We start from the raw sequence: 16,693 nt of genomic DNA, 5'->3' as shown, positions 1-16,693 counted from the left end.
GCAATCCGCAGAGAGAATTTCTACCCTAAATTGAATCATTCAGTGTGTTCAACTCATTTCGAAGATAGTAATTGCCTTTCAAACTACGTTAGTATACATTGTTATTGTCCTTCACTCACTCTATATCATTCATTTTGTTCAAACAGCTATTGTTTCAGTGCATACATGACTAATAAAATTATTCACCGAACATAAACATACAGAAACTGCATAAATTATAAAAATACGAGGGGGATCCAGGAAATAACGACCGTTTGCGCATACCCGCCGCGCAGCTGACTCCCCTTCCTTGTTTGAAGGTCAACTGGCTTCCTTAACATGTGTTCTCATAATGTTGTGAGTACTGGTTGCAACAAGTCGCCATTGTGCATTTTGTGTTACTTCAAAATTAACGACGTGATTGATAATCCCGCCGACTGTGAGGTGAGGAGTGTGATTCGATTTTTGAATGCCCGACATTTGAAACCTGCAGAAATTTACCGGCAATTGAAAGAAGTGTATGGTGATACTGTAACGAATGAAAGAAATGTGAGAAAATGGTGCGAAATGTTCAACAATGGGCGAACAAATGTCCACAATGAAACTCGACCCGGATGCCCATCACTCATCACAGAAGACCTGAAGACTAAAGTGAACGACAGAATCTTGCAAGACAGGCGCACATCACTCGACGAATTGCATATTGCCTTTCCTGACATTTCTCGTTCTTTGCTTGGTGAAATTGTCGCAACATCTTGGCTACCACAAAATCTGTGCACGATGGGTTCCACGGCAACTGAGTGACCAACACAAAACTCAGAGAATGGCCTCAGCATTGACATTCTTGATGCGATATCACACAGATGGAGACGCCTTTCTTGATCAAATTGTGACTGGTGATGAGACTTGGGTGTCTCACAACACCCCAGAGACCAAGCGCCAATCACGTGAGTGGCATCATTCCTCATCACCCAAGAAACCGAGAAAATTCAAACAGACTCTCTCAACACAAAAAGTCATGGCTACTGTCTTTTGGGATCGCAAAGGCGTTCTTTTGCTGGATTTCATGCCAGAAGACACTACAATCAATGCAAATCGTTATTGTGAGACTTTAGGGAAAACTACGGCGAGCCATCCAAAACAAGAGGCGAGGAATTCTTTCGAGAGGAGTTGTGCTTCTTCACGACAACGCCCGCCCGCACACTGCTGCTTCAACTCGAGAATTGCTGGATCAATTCGGTTGGGAAATCTTTGATCATCCGCCCTATAGTCCAGACCTTGCTCCTAGCGATTTTCACCTTTTCACTAAGCTGAAAGACTTTCTGGGTGGTACGCGTTTTGGAAGTGATGAAGAGTTGAAGAAGACAGTGAACACCTGGCTTAATGAACTGGCGGCAGAGGAGTATAACACAGGAATTCTAAAGCTAGTGAACAGATACGACAAATGTTTAAATGTAGGTGGTAATTATGTAGAGAAGTAAAGGAAGCTTCAGTTATGTAACAGATTTTGTTTTTTTCAAATAAATATACATTTTTTTTAATTATTACAACAAAACGGTCGTTATTTCCTGGATCCCCCTCGTATATTTTTTAATATAACTGATTGAAAGTAATTCTTGTCTTAGTTACAGATTAATGAAACATTTTCTTATGCTATTGCTGCTGCTACTGCTATTATTACTACTACTTTCCTGCTACTGCTGCTACTACTTTTTTGACTTCATGCAGCAGTTTAACCTACAGATTGAATTAAAAAGTTGACAATTCTTTTATTAACCGTGATAATGAATGTTCACATTCAGAGTTCCTATGAAAATGATGCAAGTCTGAACACAGTACCTATGTCTGACAGCCAGGGTTGTCGGGTATTCCAATTTAGGCGGGATTCTCCCAATTTCCTGGTCGAGTCCTGATTAAAGGGAGTCGGGATTGACAAAAATCCCGATTTTACAGATATTAGCCTTGAACATATTATTTTAAGCAAATTAGTCTGTATTTCCCATTATCCGATATTTTATTTATATATTGACTCAAATGGTATCATTGTAAACACAGAGATAATCCGCGGATATTTAGGAAGTCTATGAGGTAGCCCAGCCGATTGCTGTAAGGCAACTAAACTCGCAAAATAATACTTCTTCTAGTTCTACCGCATTGTTGATTATTCCATTCCGGTCCCTAGTCGCTGTTCTTGCAATTGGTAAACATTGTGTATTTCAAGTGCGTTGACTGGCAAGAAAGATAGCGTTTTGATATCGTACTTTACACTAATAACAGAGACATACAATTGCTGCGTTTTGTAGTTTAATGAACTATGTTTAAACATGGATTCATCGTCAGATAGTGAAACTGTTGCAGTACCAGTTCCAAAATTAATTTATTAGCAAATTGTTAAAACATAGGCTATTCGTGGTCAGTAAAAGAAAAAATTATTGTAATGTTCACTGTACTGTGTGTCCTTCGTATTTTAGTGTTTCTCACGGAGGTGAATAGGCCCATTATATTAAAAAGCACGTGAACACTATGCAGAAAACTGCTATAAATCTTATGATAGGCTAAATTGTTGACAAGTCTAATGTCTTAGGTTAGCTTCTGATATCCCGACTTCCCTTGCAGAAAACCTAGCATCTCTGCTGATAGTAGAAACACGGTATTAAAGGTATCGCAAAGGAAGTATTGTTCCTTTAAACAAAAACATTTAGCTTTCGGATATGCAATACAACATGTATTCAAATAGCGATTTCGAAATCCCGCGCGTTTTCTACCTAACAAATGGCAGCTTTCTGCTGCTTCAATTTGGGAACATATTTCTTAGTTCTCCGCTACTGCGTGGTAGGGGCTTGGGCTCTACAAGCATTAAATCTCAGCAGTTGAATGATGGGATACACTGCATGATTTATGTAAAGAAAATAGTAGACATAACCTCACTTTTCTTCTCAAAATTAAATTAAATGGAAAACGTAATACTGATATATAATATTGCCTTATCAATTTGCTTGAAATTAATTTTAATGGTTCAAAAAATTATAACTTCTATTGAATGATGATATTCTGCACTATATTTACCTGTCTGTCGTGTGTTCTAAATCATCAATGATTAATTCCAGCATGCTTAAAACTGGTCCTTTTTTAGTCTTAATCTTGTCACATATTCTCTATAATATTCGTTTAATAGGTCAGGTCTGTGCCTTATTTTCTTTTGTTTCTGCATTCTTAGAAGTACATTATACATTAATTCATCATCACTATCGGAATAATTGATGTCTAATGCTGCTGCCATTTTATATTTTATTCTCTAGATAACGATTTAACAGTGACTGAAAGTATGGAATAGCTTATTCGGGAGATAACCTCCAAATAACGCACTATTCCAAGTTTGTACAACACATTTCTCGCATAATCACGAAGTTAATTTTAATTTTGTTTCGTGTTCATACAACGGGCTTCAGTCTGCCTGTGAACTACTTTCCAGTGCTCTGTACAAAGCCTGTAGTTTAGCAACTGTATGCTTTTAAGGATCACTTTTGGATCTCTGATTGTTAGATCCCAGGTCCTAAATGCCACCTTAAATTGTTTGGGAAGGTCTTTAGCCTCCTCCACCTTAAGGACAAAATTGTCCCTGATTTGAACTCCATTTAGATGTCTCTGGAGCCAGTTGCAGGACTCCTGATTCTCACATTGGTAGATTAGGTCCCCATCTTGAAGTGAGAACGTCATGAGGAATGGTAGAGATTTGCCAGATTGTGCCTCATCTATCTCCCTCAGGATTGCCACCTGAATATGCTTGATGTCATTGACTACAAGCTTGTCATCAGGATAAAATACCCCAATGATGGCCATCTTGTATGAAGCCAAGACTTCCCTATAGGAGACTCCAGGTTCAGTACCCCTGTTTCTCTCAATAGGTTTAGCTTTAGCCAAAGGTGGTGTGTCTATATTGGTTCTAGTTCTTTTAGAAGTTCCTAGGCCAACTTGGCTCCCACTACAGCCAGGTTGAGGAGAGAGACTTGGTTGCATAGTGCTCCCAGTTACTTTCTCCTTCGCCCTAGACCGTTTCAATTTCCTTCTAGCCATCCCTGATAACTTTTTAGTGCTCAGGTGCAGCTGATTTATAAAAGAGACAGTGATACCCATTTCCTTGTTAGGTGATAGGTTTCACTCAACTGGAGAGTCCCTGTCACCCCTCTTTGTTTTAAAATCTTGTTTCGGTAGTTCTTCCATTAGGAGTGCCACGAAAATGAGGAAGTAAAGATCACCCAACACAGAGCCCCGATTGTATTGGGAAGGCTAAATATGGCAGGGTTTCGCCTGGTGCCCTGCAGAGATCGTTAGTGACATTATTATTTTACTACTTCAGTGCCATACAGCCCTCGGCACGATGCATTTACACTTGGACTTGAGTAGCCCAGAACCTATATATGGTAGCTGTACTCCAGCTGGGAGACTCGCTGAGGTCCTCCAATTGAGAATCCATTTGGGTTGGATTTTGGATGGAAGCCACTTCTTTGTCTGGTACCTCCACCGTAACCTCTCTGGTATGAGTAACTCCGCCAGTACAGCTCCCAGTTTCATTGGATGCTCTCAAGCCCCCCCCCCCCCCACCAACTTCAAAGTCATGCGGGTTGTAGGGGGGAACTGAAGATATTAATTTTATTAATTAATTACATTAAGTAACATACATTTGTATTATTCATACCTAAATGTTGTGGTTTTAAAATTATTGAGTGTTTAGACTGTTGTTACCATATAACAGGGAATAGTAACTTAATGATATCAACGCTAGCCACAGAGCAGTGGTATGTAGATAGTGCTGGACCCGATCCTGTGGTATGACTATTCTGGCTTTGTGGCTATCTTCCAGACAAATACTAGTCGTACTTTGAAGTAAGCAACAACTGCTTTCTTTCAAATTCTTTATCTTCAATTTGAAGTTTAATTACTTTTAAAATGAAATTTGTTTGCAATTTTCTGTCATCAGGTACGAGAGACAGGATGATGATGCAGATACTGAAGATTACTTCAGTGATCATGAACACGATAAAGCAAGATACCGCGAGAATTATGATAGTCGTTATACAGACAGAACTGACAGACCACAGCGAGAAATGGATAAAACTACTCGGGATAGGAAAGATCTTAGGTGAGTACTCATATCCAATTAAGAATGATTAAGTTTTTTAGCATGACTACTTTAGAAAGGAAGTAAATTGATGTCCATATCGTAGATTTACAGTGCATAACAGAATCTTGTCCAAAATGAGATAGAACGAGGCAAACTTTTCTGGTCATTACTTCCCCAAGTTTCCTGCTTTGTGGATACAGGTTTCTGCAGACATGATACTTCAATAGTCTCTCCTGTTGAAATCAGGAAATTGAAATCAGACTATAGCATTTATGATTAGAAAGTGAATACTTCTACAAGAACATGAAAACATGCAGAAGGAACAGAACTCAACAGTGTCAGATATCCTGGGACACATTCCTCTCCCGAAATCTGATTTATTTTAAGGAGAGATGTATTAAAACTTACCTTGCCTGAACTAATAAGAAAGAAAGAAAGAAAGAAAGAAAGAAAAAATTTATAGTTATGTACACACTATAGCAATGGTTCCCTCACGAACCCCTTTCACAAAGATCTGAATTGAGCAACCCCTTACTAATATAAATAATATCTAACAATCTTTAAGTAACTTAAAGTTGCTGTGGTTACGGTAAATATGCCCACCTTAGGATTCTCCTCAAAAAATGGCATAACAATGCTTTAAATGTTGATTATACATTTATAACAGTAAAACCGAAATTAAATAGTTAATAACACAATAGCACATTTTCCTATCATTAAAGTCACGTTATTAGAGTTCACACATTTTAATTTAAACATACTCTCAGAATTACTTCATCATTATCATCTGCCTGTCAAGTAGTAGGCCTAGTGGCCTGTTACAGTTTCTTGCCATCTTTGGAATTGTCAACTCACAGATCTTCTTCCTCTGGGGATATACCAAAGGATCTATCTTGGTATCCTGGAATATTGCATTCTATTGACGTGTTGTAACCAATTTTGCCTATAGTCACAGAGATATTCAGCTGTAGAATCACTTTATTGATATTATTGAAACATTTTATTTAGTGAGAGAATGTCATGTGAGCTTAAGTTTTCAGGTAGTTTCAATATTTTAAACTTTTCTTTTAATGTAAAAGTTTTCATTATAGAGTTACTATCTCTTCATTTGAAATTCAATGACATGGATGCACTTGCTTTCGATGGGACAGATTTTGAAGTCAGGAACTGAAGAAGTTAAAGTTAAATGAAGTCTCACATTACTTTCAACATTAAGTCTATTTCTAGATTAATTATATAGATAGGCATATGAAGAAAGAGATCTTTCACACAAATATGTCGATGAAAAAGGTAATAAGGCTTTTATGGCTTTATTCACTATCACTGGGAACTTCTTCTTTAAACTTAACCAACAGCTAATTAATGACGATTTATAACTCTTCTGTAATTGAAAATCAATGAAAATGGCATTTAAATAGAGAAGATTTCAGACTACTGTTAGCAAGAATGTCACCAGAAACAACACACTACAGTCTTGGACAGTCCTTGTCAGCTGTACAGGAAAATCCAAATCTAATATAATAAAATTGTCATCATAATGTCTTCTCTTTACACACTTAACCTTTGTTGGATTGACACACACAATTAGAAGTTGAGTCATCCAATGAGCTTGACGCAGCACTCACTCATGATTTCTGTTCTCATTTTAAATTTCCACTTTTCAACCACTTATCCATTTTAGATGTGAACTGAAATGATTTGGATATCGATATGCAACTGCAGTTGCCAACCAGGCCAAGATAGCCTATTGTTGAAACTACAGAATTTTATAGTTGTGATTGGTTGTTACTTTTTAGAAATTTGAGATTTTATTTTTTGTTCATTTTCTGAGGTGGAGCTTAAACCATTCCCAAGAAAAAGTTTGGATTTTAGAAACTGATGCAGGAACACATCTTTTAAATTTCAAATCAAAGTGCAATTCAGAACGCTTTACAATTGCTCTAAGTGCTCCAGAAGACATCAGAGGTTCAGACACTATGTCTGCAAAACCTTTTAAGCAACTCAGAAAGACATAAAAGTAATTAACAGATGGGACATAATTGCACATGTAAGTATACAAAGATCATTCAGGAACCAGAAATACACGTGCTCTGCAAAGAATATAGTTGGCACATATAGTTAGGGACTAAAAAATAAAAGATGGCTGCATTTCAGTGCTACCAACCTTGAACGTAAAGTGCTAATGTTATTATTTTTTCAATTAATTAAAGAAATTATGTCAGTGGACAGCATTTAAAAATTGTCGATGAACAGATTAAAACAAACCCTGAGGAATGGGAAAACAAGAAAGATGGTATTATGTGCCTTAAATCAAATTTGAGGAACAATATAAACGGTCATGGTTTAAAAAACTTCTTCTTGAAACTACGTGCATAAATGGTGTTGGAGGTAGGGTGGGTGTGTGTCTGCGTGCGTGCGTGCGTGCGTGCACATCATACTTACTTTGACCAATCTCTATACAAAAAGAATTAAACATTAATTTTGTCTGATAAGGTTTGTTTCAATCAAATGAAAGAACAGAACTGAAGTATTTGTATGTATAATTAAATAGTCCTACAAGGGGAATTGGTCAATTTTATTTTTAATTAACCAGGTAATGAAAATTTAAAAATCATACTTACTCTTCATGATCAATCTCTATAGAAAAAGAATTAAACATTAATTTTGTATGATAAGGTTTCGTTCTAACCAAATGAAAGGACAGAACTGCAGTATTTGTATTATTTTAGGACTAATGGAGAAGGGTGATATAATTATATAATTTTACAGTGAAACCTCTCATTTACGGACATCGAAGAGACGTAACAATCTGTCCGCATCTGGGGGGGTCTTTTATTGGGAGGGAGGCTCCCCAATCTAACAGTGAATTTATAATATGGATTATGTATCCCTTCACGCTTTAAATGAAATGTATTACTATAGTTTAATTCTAAATACAGTATACTACAGTAAATTCTTTGCAAGACCGAAAAAGGAAAATACAGTACTTTATCATGCAATTTTATTCTAGGTCTACTGTAACGTACAGTTTTCAATTTTACCTTTACGTTCAGGTGCCATGTCTCTCGAAACAGAACTGATTGAAGTGAAGAGAATAATCCTACTAACCCTATCATGTGTCAAATACAATTTCATGATCTCGAAATCTTTGACCCATCAGACAGGTTAAATTTTATGACTTTGTTTATCCCCCCGGTTCCAGCTAAGAAGGGATAGCTGGCTAGGCTAGTGGTAGCCTACGAGACGTTTATTGTCTTCTTTCATGTTAAGGAATTTCTGTACTAAATTTTCCATTTTTGTAATACATTAAGTCTTGAAAACCAAGTTCTGTCCGCAGTTAGGAGGTAAAGCAAGCTTTAAGACTGTGAAACAGCTGTCCATGTCCATGTCTGAGAGTGTCCGTAAATGAGAGTTAAATTTATCATCATTTCTATATTATTTCAGTTGGGACATAAACATCTGTCCGTATGTGAGGAGTGTCCGTATTTTCAGGGTGTCTGTAAGGGGAGGTTTAACTGTATTTATTTATTACATTGTTATATAATCTTATGTAATGCTGCCAAGGTGATGTATTGAATCAGAATTATATAATTTTAATATCTTGGCTTTTGTCTCAGGACTGAAGAAATACTTCGACAAAGGACAGGTTGGAAATATTTTTTTCTGATACAAACTTAATATTAATCACAGGTAGGCAACAACAAAAATACACAATGATCAATGAACTGTATTATTTTCTATGTAACAGCACACTAATTTTTTTACTTTTCTGAAAAATACAAAGTGATATAAAAAGAAAATAACTATGGTTTTGGACAGATATGTTATGTTTGCTCCAGCATTTGCACGAGGTAGTAATTCTGAAATTAGTTATTATATTGCCGAAGTTCCAGACGACCTCTGCCTTAACCAATCTCTTGATAATGTTTGGTGACATCATAGGATCCTTTGAGACTGAAAGAAAGACAAAATTTGGTTTAACACAGAAATTATCAATGTTAAAAGGTGATCTGTGCATATTTTATATAAGAAAGTAATTACACAATAGCCCCTTTTAACAATAACTGAATTACTTTTTTAGTGGAATTATAGTGGACATTATGGTAACAACTCTGGACTGGGCAATTAATCATGTAAATCTCAGTACAAAAGGGGGGAAGTTAAAATTAGAATCAATAATATATGTTGTACATAGAATGAAAATTAATACTGCATAAATAACATTGTATTGGTACCTACGTAAAAATATGATACCAGGCTTTGAAACAGAAATGCTGAAAATAAGCCAAACTTTCAATGCAATCTATCTCAAGGATCTGGCAAGTTTTGAAGCAAAATACCACCCTCACAGAATACCTTGCTTTTGAAGGGACAGAAATCTAACTATATCATATTTTGTGGGGAGGGGGGATGCAAAACATCTGATCATCAGACATTTTCACTTTGCTTTGAATTAATGGTGACCTCTGATGTGCCTGTCCAGCTGCATGTCATTGTGCAAAATGGTAACCCTCATATCATGGATGTCAGAGAGGTTGGTGTATGGCTTTTTGGAGCACCATGACAACTAATCCCTGGAAGTGAAAGTCTGTCGTTAAGTCCTATGCAAGAGAAAAAAGTCACAACTTGAAATTATCAGTGATGAGATTGTCTGGCATAATTGTATTTGAATGTACAGAATTCTATCTATTAGGCATATCATATTTTGTTAAAAAAAAAAGTGGATTTTGATGCGAGATATCTGATGATCAGAGATACTTTCACTTTTTTTGAATTAGTGGTGGCCTCTGATGCAACTGTTCTCCTGTATGTCATGCAAAATGGTAACCCTTGTGACATGGATGGTGGAGAGGTTGGTATAATAGAAGACCAGCCTTCTATGACACACCTTGGGCAATGATTCTGTAGGTAAATTGGTCTACACAACTGGCTTCATATGGGTGAATGACAAACAGTCAAGTAACCACCATTGGACAAAGAAATATATATATTTTACTTGTGAATTACTTACATTTAAAGAATTTCCTTTTCAAGTGGCATTTATTCACTTTGCAAAGTTCCGATTATATATATATTTTTAATAGATTTCAATAATTTATCAAGAATAAAGATCTTGTAGGAATTTTTAAATTCATTCCTGTTTGTATTATCTGGCAGTGGTACTCTATTCTATCTCAGCCATGTCTACAAAATTCACCTTGAAACATAAATAATACAACTTAATTATGTTTACCATTAACTGATCTTTTCTCCATTTTGTTGTGGGTTTATACTCTGCAGTTTTATTGTGGTAGGATGCATTATCCATAATAATGATCAAAGGACCTAAATTTCTCAACCCACCAATAAGCTACCTTTCCACCCACTTCTGAAATGTATTCATGGCACCATAGTAATCTTCAGTCTTCAAATTGGATACAAAAGGTTAAATCTGCACCATTAAAAGAGAAAAGATGGTTAGATTCTAGATAGAACACATAATAAAAATTGTTTCAGACCACCCGTATTAGCTTTTTTTCTTGAAAACTATATGATACTGGTTTTTCATAATAAAAATTTTGATGACCAAAACCTATGTAAAGAATCGATTGGTGGTAGTACCATTTCCTGTAACAAACCGGAAGTAGGGGTACCTGTGGTCAACTTCGAAATTTAAAATGAGAACATGGGTCATTGAAGGTGCCATTGGAAACTACCTTTAAAAAGAAACAACTTTTACTGAAACTAACTTTTCTAACTTTTATTGTTTACTCACAAAGCAACAAAAATTGTATTTTCTGAGAAATGTTGTACATTGTTAATGTATGTACACTCTTCATAGTAAGTGTTCAAAATGTCCTCCACCCTGTGCTAAACAATGTTCTGATCTCCTCCTAACATCCGTGATTGCACAGAGAACTTCAGCACAGCTGAGAGACACACATGGTGTGGGTTCTCTAATTCTTTGTTTCATGTCTTCTCTAGTTGTTGGACGCACTTGGTAGGCCATGTCTTTAATTCTCCCCTACAAGAAGGATTGCCTGTGACTCAGGATTGCACCATAATACAGTGTTTAGAATTCTCAAAGACAACAAATTTCATTCATATCATATTCATCTCCATCAGGAACTTGAAGGACATGACATCCAGACTCGTGTTGATTTCTGCAACTGATTTCTGAACATGGACAGTGGTTTCGAGCTCAGAATTCTGTGGACTGATGAGGCAACTTTCAAAAGTAATGGTCAGGTGAATCTCTACAATTCCCATTACTGGTCTCTGGTTAATCCACACTGGCTACGTGAAGTGGATTACCAACATGTGTGGAGCCTCAACACATGATGCGGTCTCCTCGGACACTGAGTCATAGGACCATACTTTTTTGAGGAGAACTTGAATCGTAGAATGCACGCTTTCTCCGCAACATTTTGCACCAGTTGCGTCATTATGTTTTCCTTGTGCTTCAGTTAACGATGTGGCTTCAACAGGATGGCTGTCCGGCTCTCTTTTCACGTAGGGCTCGGCGAGTTATTAACTGGTTATTCCCCTACAGTGGATTGCACGAGGACAACAGTAGCCTGGCCTGACTTCACTCCAAATGACTTCTTCTTGTGGGGAAGAATTAAAGACATGTTCTACCAGGTGCATCCAACAACTAGAGGAGATATGAACCAAAGAATTAGAGAAGCTTGTATGTGTCTCAGCTGTGCTGAAGATCTCCGAGCAATCACGGTTATTAGGAGGAGATCAGAACATTGTTTAGCACAGGGTGGAGGACATTTTGAACACTTACTATGAGGAGTGTACGTACAGTTACCCTGAAAAAGAATGAGATGATTCTTGGTCGTCGGAAGTTAAAGTTCTACAGCGCGGTTCACTCGATATCGACGTAGGGATACATAACATGACAGATAGTACAAGAATTGTTACAAGGACCACAACAAGGACAAGGACCAGAATAAGGATCACGAAGAAGACTGCCATTTAAGGCCAGGATTTCACAACATAGCTCGAGTCCCAAAATATCATTGCTTCACTGTACCGAATGGCAAATGCCTGCTAAGGGATCTACATTCTGGACTGCTGCTGTCACTGTCTTGTCTCGGTAGCTCATATAGTAGCGTGCCGGTTCCATTGTATAACCGAAACGTCTCGTGTTCGATCCCAGGTAAAACTTTTTTTTTTATTGAGGTGTAATTAATTTGTTCAGAGTTCCTCGACTGTCTAATTTGTCGAAAAATATGGAATAATTTATGCCCAATTTCTGGGTCTTACAAGTGGGCTGAACCTCGTCAAAAAAAAAAAAATAAATCTTACTTGGAAGTTAAAAGTATTCTTCCTCAAACAAAAATCATAAGAAACAAAAAGAGACCTGTTAACTTAAAATCTTGTCCACATGCCATCAGCTTCTATTACAGCTCTAAGTCGATCCAGCATGGATGTCACGAGATTGTGGAATAAGTTCTGATCCCCGGCGAGATCTTCCCAGGTGTCAACAACTTGATCCCACAATTCGTCTCGATTTCGAGGGTGTCGGTGGGCATAGGTGGCTATCCTTCTCTTTTTCAATTCCGCCCATAAATTTTCGATGACATTCAAATCAGGTGACTTCGGAAGCCAATTAATGATTTCGATCTCGGGTCTCCTTTGAAACCATCTTTGAATGCTTGCAGCATAGTGCACGGGATGGTTATCCTGCTGGAACAGCAATGTTCCTTCGGGAAAACGTTCTCGGGCGGAGGGAAGGAATATATTTTTCAGAATGTGCTCGTAAGTTTCCGCATTAAACCGGCCATAGATGCGTTCTATAATGCCAGGTCCATCGTAAGACATCCACCCCCAACACGATATGCTAAAGCGCCCCGATCTTTCACGTCGGTGCACATAGCGCTGATCATGTCGGAGACCATCCTCACGATAGACACGGACAGGACCTTCGTAATCACTCGAGATGGTTGTTTCGTCGGAGAAAATTACATTTCTCCAATCGAAATCCACTCGATTGGTAGCGAAGGCAAGACGGTCGACAGCTTGTGCTTCCCCCAATATTTCCATTTGCGCAGCCCTCCGGCTCCTAATACCGCGGTTCCTCAACCTGCTGATCACAGTCTGTGAAGAGCTGGGAAAGTTAGATGCTGCTCTTATTTCGTTAGCAGTCAGAAAGGGGTCCTGTCGAACTGTCTCGAATAAAAGAGCATCCTCTTCCAATGAAGAAATCCGCGGACGCCCAGGAATAGGGCGATTTTCGACCTCCCCAAAATTTTGGTAACGATGAACCCATCTCGCGGCTGTACTTCCAGGAACACCGACCAAACGGCCAGCAGATCTAGCCCCATATCCAGCCTCAACTAGAGCTATAACTCGCTGTCTCATGTCACGTCGGTTCGCCATTACGATGAGAAATGAGAGATGACGATAATACTTTAGTGTAGACAATGACTATTTAACATGATATAGAATTATTGAAATAAGAGGCATCTTGCATAGTAAGAGTTAATAAATCAACCCTAAATTAAATATCTAAATAACAGGATATAACAGGAAGTCCAATTGTTGCGAAACTAATCAAATTAAATCTAATTACATTAAATAAACAAACCCCAAGTTATGACACCACATTGCTACAGCTAAATTGTATGTTATTAACATAAGCATTGAATAGGTCCGTGGTTGTGCGTTGGACGACTAAACCAAACATCGAAAGTTCGAATCTTGCCGGGGAATGTAACTTCTTGCTTTTTATAATGTAAATCAGACTTATAACTACAATCATTCATATTTCTTACATTATTTATTAATATTTATAGCCAACATTGAATTTGTAAAGAAAAGACTTTAGAAATCTCATATGGAATTTGTGATCTGTAGTGACATAAACATATATTATCTCTCGGAACTTTTCCGTAAAAGTAAATTAAATTCACTCCTTGAAACTGGAAACCTTATTCGTAGGGTCATTTTCCCATAGCTTACAAGCTGAAGTAACACAGCCATTGATAAACGTTTTGTACACAGAATTAGACTGAATTCCTATTCGACAGAACCTATAATCAATGGCTTGTCTGACCATGATAAACAAATCCTATGTGTTTCCAATGTCACTGAACAATTTCAAAATATTAATTTAAAAACTAAGAAAGGATCGTAATTGCTGTACGAGGCCTGTCTAAAAAGTATCCGACCTTTAGCCAGAAAAAATATTTCAAATACCTGACGGGGTTGGGACCCTAATCCCCTTCAAAGTAGGCCCCTTGTGCTTGCACACACTTAGCCCACCGATCCTTCCACTGCCGGAAACACCTCTGGAAGTCTTCTTTTGGAATGGTGTTCAGCTCCGTCGTCGCGTTCCGCATTATCTCTTCTCTACTCTCAAAACGGGATCCTTTCAGTGGTGTCTTCAATTTTGGAAACAACCAGAAGTCGCAAGGAGCCAGGTCTGGAGAGTAGGGAGGTTGGCGAACGGTTGTAATTCCATGTTTGGCCAAGAAAGTGTGGATCAATTGGGATGAATGTGCGGGGGCATTGTCGTGATGCAAGTGTCAGTTGTTCGCCGTCCACATGTCTGGTCTTTTGCGCCGAACTGCATCACGGAGTCGCCGGAGAACATCGTGATAGTACTCCTTTGTCACCGTTTGTCCTTCCGGTGCGTATTCGTGATGCACAATTCCACGGACATCAAAGAAAACAGTCAGCATCACCTTGATTTTGCTTCGCACCTGCCACGCTTTCTTCGGCCTTGGAGACTCAGGATGCTTCCATTGCGACGACTGTCTTTTTGTTTCTGGGTCTTACCCGTACACCCATGATTCATCTCCAGAAACCCAGGATCAGTGTTGGCGGTGTCCAGAAGGTCCTGTGCAACGTCACGACGGAGGTCTTTTTGTTCCGGGGACAACAACTTGGGCACGAATTTCGCAGCCACTCGGTTCATGTTCAAATCATCACGCAAAATTGCATGTGCAGAATCTTTACTCACTCCAACCTCTTCGGCAATCTCCCGCACGGTCAAACGACGATCTGCCATCACCAAATTTTGCACCCTCTCAACAACAGCTGCACTCCGAGCAGTTTGGGGCCTGCCACAACGCTGCTCATGCTCCGCTGATGTGCGGCCATCTTTGAATCGGTTGAACCACTCCTTAATTTGTGTTACACCCATCGCATCTTCCCCAAATACCTGCTGAATCTTACGAATTGTTTGACTTTGAGAATCACCAAGCTTTTGACAAAATTTGATGCAGTATCTTTGCTCAATTCGTTCAGTCATCTTGCGAGAAAACTAAATCCGACAAACACTTAGAACAGCACCTTACTTGGCGACCACCAGCCAGTGACTGGCACAAGCGAATGCGGTGAAAAAATTCAAGCATGCGCATTACGGTTCCTCCTTCCACCATGCACAGTGGCACCGCCTTAGAATCACTACTTTGCGCGGGAAAATTAAAGGTCGGATACTTTTTAGACAGGCCTCGTATGTAGTGATTATTTACATTTATGTCTACAAAATGAATCTTGGAAAAACATATATGATACTGGTACTACTGATATTAAGAGTAAATATATTGAATTTTTCACTTAATTTCATAATCACTTCAGTGGATGTTCTCCACTCAATGTTGTGAAAAAATTCAAAAGTTAAAACATGTAGATAATGCAGGGACTTCAAAATCTCATGTATTAAAAAGAAGAATCTATATGTAATGAGTTGCAATGTAATGATCTTCATGTTCTTAAATACTGCAAGAAGTACAGTGTAATTTATCAAAAATTATGAAAGAGGGAAATAGAATATATTTGAGTAGAAAAGTACAAAATTCAGATAATGCAATTAAACCTATTCGTAATATTATTAAATTTAAACTTGTAGATATCCTAAGAAAGAAAATATTTTTTCATTAAAACCAATGATTATAAAGTAGAGGATCCCAAATCTATTGCAAATTCTTTTAACGTATTATAGTATATAGTACAGAAATATTATTGACAACTTAAACGTTCAAGATTTTGCAAAAGATACTGCAATTGGTTACTTAACAGATGTATTTAATAATTATTATTAATATATGTAATTAGTCAATAACTGCAACAGTGCTTATACATTCAATCATAACATGAATAAAATTGAATGCAAACACGTAGATAAAATAGTTAAAATTAACTGCAGGGGTGAGAATGAAATAATCCAAAGCCATACTTTTAACAAAAATTGTTTTGTGCGAGTGCATTTCTTACACATATGGGAAAGCTATTAATAAATTATTGTAATAATTACTCAACAAATGACATAGCCTAAGGACTCTAAACCTTTGTAAAAGTTTGTCTATTATTATATATTTTTTAAATTTCATTTTAATTGTTAGTTTTTAATATATATGCATTTACATTGTATATATGTGTGTGTATAAATGCATTCATTAGATTAACGTTTATAATATTATAACTTGTAATTTTGTATTGTTTGCGATCATTAACACTTAATCTCAGGACTTTGTAAAACTATATTTCAACGTGACTTAGCTATTTCAACGTTATTTAGAAAAAAAAATTGTTGTGTAGACTAAGAATCGAACTCGCACTCTTCTACACAACACGCAGAAGTCTTACCGTCTGAGC

General features: G+C 37.5%; 1 protein-coding gene across 7 annotated transcripts in view; it reads left to right on the top strand.

Annotated features, from left to right (window-relative positions):
• LOC138704946 (protein transport protein Sec16A-like) overlaps positions 1-16,693 on the top strand; it is a 572,743-nt gene that overhangs the window by 97,185 nt on the left and 458,865 nt on the right. For all 7 annotated transcript variants that reach the window (XR_011333490.1, XR_011333489.1, XM_069833405.1 and 4 more), the window contains one exon: positions 4,958-5,119. Coding sequence is in view for 5 of the 7 variants with exons in the window: in XM_069833405.1 (XP_069689506.1) it covers positions 4,958-5,119 (162 nt within the window). In the remaining 2 variants the exon portion in view is untranslated. The remainder of the gene's footprint in view (positions 1-4,957; positions 5,120-16,693) is intronic.

Source organism: Periplaneta americana, chromosome 8, assembly GCF_040183065.1.
Source record: "Periplaneta americana isolate PAMFEO1 chromosome 8, P.americana_PAMFEO1_priV1, whole genome shotgun sequence".
Classification (NCBI taxonomy): Eukaryota; Metazoa; Arthropoda; class Insecta; order Blattodea; family Blattidae; genus Periplaneta; species Periplaneta americana.
This window is presented reverse-complemented; position numbering and strand designations above follow the sequence as displayed.